At 42.5% G+C, this 2,688-nt stretch overlaps 1 protein-coding gene across 1 annotated transcript in view; it reads right to left on the reverse strand.

The window, feature by feature from the left end:
- The window catches only part of PDZRN3 (PDZ domain containing ring finger 3), a 24,807-nt gene that overhangs the window by 7,093 nt on the left and 15,026 nt on the right, over positions 1-2,688 (reverse strand). The window contains exons 3-4 of the mRNA XM_008584862.1: positions 1,180-1,278; positions 29-91 (exon numbers count right to left, since the gene is read on the reverse strand). Of these exons, the coding sequence (XP_008583084.1) occupies positions 29-91; positions 1,180-1,278 (162 nt within the window). The remainder of the gene's footprint in view (positions 1-28; positions 92-1,179; positions 1,279-2,688) is intronic.

Genomic DNA, 2,688 nt, shown 5'->3' on the forward strand with positions numbered 1-2,688 from the left:
ACAAGCCACAAGTTGGAAGTAGACCTACCTGGATAATGCGGTCTCCTTCTCGGATGCGCCCATCCTTGGCTGCAATGCTGTTAGGGTCAATCTGAAACACACAGCAGACATTTCAGCATGAAAATAAATAACAGCACTTTCTAAAGGCCATCTCTAACAGTTAGTCATGCTCATTCCTGCCTTCTGTTTCACACAGAAATAAACAAGACTTGGTGTCATGCAAGGAGAGACAAACATGGGCTGATCTGTTTCCAAGCCCTTTCCAGGGCCTGTTCTTAGATTTCTGCATGCAACCATGAAACCCAGCAGTGTGCATAGGCTCTGCCACCTGAGGGGATGAAGAGGCACAGCTGACTTTTGTTGCATACATAGTAATCAATGATGTAGAACAGGTTAAAGGGTACCCTTAGTATGTTGACTAGCAACCATACCTTATTTCATACCAAATGCTTATATTACATTTGGGAAAATAACTTAAAAAATAAAATAAAATTGAGACAAGTGGGATTGAGTATGGGACAGGTATACTTCCCCCAAATACAGTAACGCTGGATCAACTGAAGCTTGGAGGATGATGTGCATCCAAAGGGATAATTATTAAGCCTAGTAGACATATCCCATAGTCCATCTTATAGAGACAGATTTTATTTCTGGACAAAATTGGGTTTTTCTGTGCTTGCAAGGAGGGGTGTGCGTGGTAAAGTTTCTATATGGAAATCAGTTGCTTTGCACTGGCTTCTCTAGGAAGATCAAAAGAGCTTCCATCTATGTACTTTGATAAGTACATATCAGTTACATGTAACTTATATGAACTCCACTATATACACTCCACCAAAAGAAAAAAAGAAGAGAGACTGACTTTAAAAAGTGTAAGTGATTCCATCCAGAAATATGAATCTGCTGTTCCCTGAGGGTTGAACACACAAAACCACATAAATGGCTCCATTTTATGGCTGGTTTGCAGGCTTCTCAAGGGTAATTTTGCCTCATGTACTGACATTAGAACTTAACCCCCATGTAAAGATGTAATTCTGTGGAGCATGACAAAGGGGACAAAGTGATTTGTCTGGTCTTTCCAAAGACTTCTTGATGAGCTAGAGTTAAGTTGGTGAACATATAAAAGGGGAAAAAAGCTCTTTTGGTCTTGATGTGATGGTTATAAAAAATTAGCCTTTGTACCTCACTAATGTAAATCCCGATGTCATCTTCATCGTCCGTGCGGTAGCACACGGTGAGGCCCAGCTTGTCCTGACTGTTCATTCTGTAGAGGTCCACTTCCTAGACAAAGAAAGGCATTCCCAGTGAGACCCCAGCAGGCAATGAGAGAATGTCAAATGCTTTAAAAATATTCTGTTTAAATGATGAACTGGATTTCTTTGCATTCAACTGCATAGGGCCGGTGAACTTACTAAACAAAAAGTGATTATGGACACGGGATCAATGCCCAGGGCATTTCTGACCTTTCAGTCAATATAAAGTCATTTTGAAAATAGTTATTTTATTGATCCCCCTAAAGAAAAATTACCCATATTTCACTCAGCGTCAAGACTTCTGGGCTAGGGCTTTTAAAAAGCATTCTTTCAATGTCTGCCACAAACAAGAATACTTCCACACCCCAAACTATCCAGCCATTTCAGTACAAATGTTTCCAGTGTGTTTGGTTAGATGATTTCACGTTGCATTCCCTTAATATTCATAGTCATAGAACCTGCAAACAGATTACACATAAATTGATCCAAGAACAGAGAGTAACGTGATAGTGGGCAATTAATGCTTTCCACAACAGCTGTGATATTTACAGTCGAGAAATTAGTTTCAGCCGCTATTACTGCAAATTAAGTAAGATAAAAGCAAAGTGAGCACAAATGTAGGACACATGAGCACAGGGAATGCTATTGTATTTGCCAATTAGTCTGCACTTCAGAATGAAAATTGTTGTAGCCCTAGGAGGACATTCTGGGGATCTCTGAACATGTTAACAGGCCATGTTGTCCCTCCACCCATGCTGCCAATAACTCATGCAAGTTTTTGTAAGCTGCAGGCCTATTTGAAGGGCCACCTGGTAAGTTCTCCGGCAGATCCTTTGGTCTGAGTTTTACAGTGTTATATGCTCACCAACCAGGAAGGTGGAGGGGCTCTCAGTTGGGGTGTTTGTGCCACTTGTTTCTGGGGACCATTCCCAAGTGGCCTCTCTCAAGGATCTTCTTGGAGGGTGGGAAGGATGCAGCTGTCTTTATGGAGATCCTCAAAGTGGTTATGTGGCAGACACTTCTTGAACCCTTCCCCATGAAAGGCAGGGTGCTCAGCACCATGGACACTTTGCAGACTGAAGCACAGCAGGTGCAAAGGACCTAGGCCAGTGTGGCCAAAGGAAGAGAGAGGTGGGCTGGGAGTGACCCAGTAGGGGTCCATAGGCCAGCATGAGAAGCTCAGATTTCATTTCACTATCATGGGAATCTATCAAAAAGTTTAACTGAGGACTGCCATGATCTGCTAGACTTTCAGCAGTCTCTCTGGCTGAGATATGGAGTATACTGTGGTGGTGAAGTGTTGGGGCTGTAAAGACAGGCAGACCTATGTTCAGATCCCAACTCTGCCTCTTGCTAGCAGCTTGGTCATGGGCTTATTAGTCTATGGAAGCCTCTTTTTCCTCACTAGTACATGTCATCTTACCTCCTTGAGCAAGGT

The sequence above is a fragment of the Galeopterus variegatus genome, unplaced genomic scaffold, assembly GCF_000696425.1.
Source record: "Galeopterus variegatus unplaced genomic scaffold, G_variegatus-3.0.2 Scaffold3390, whole genome shotgun sequence".
Lineage (NCBI taxonomy): Eukaryota > Metazoa > Chordata > Mammalia > Dermoptera > Cynocephalidae > Galeopterus > Galeopterus variegatus.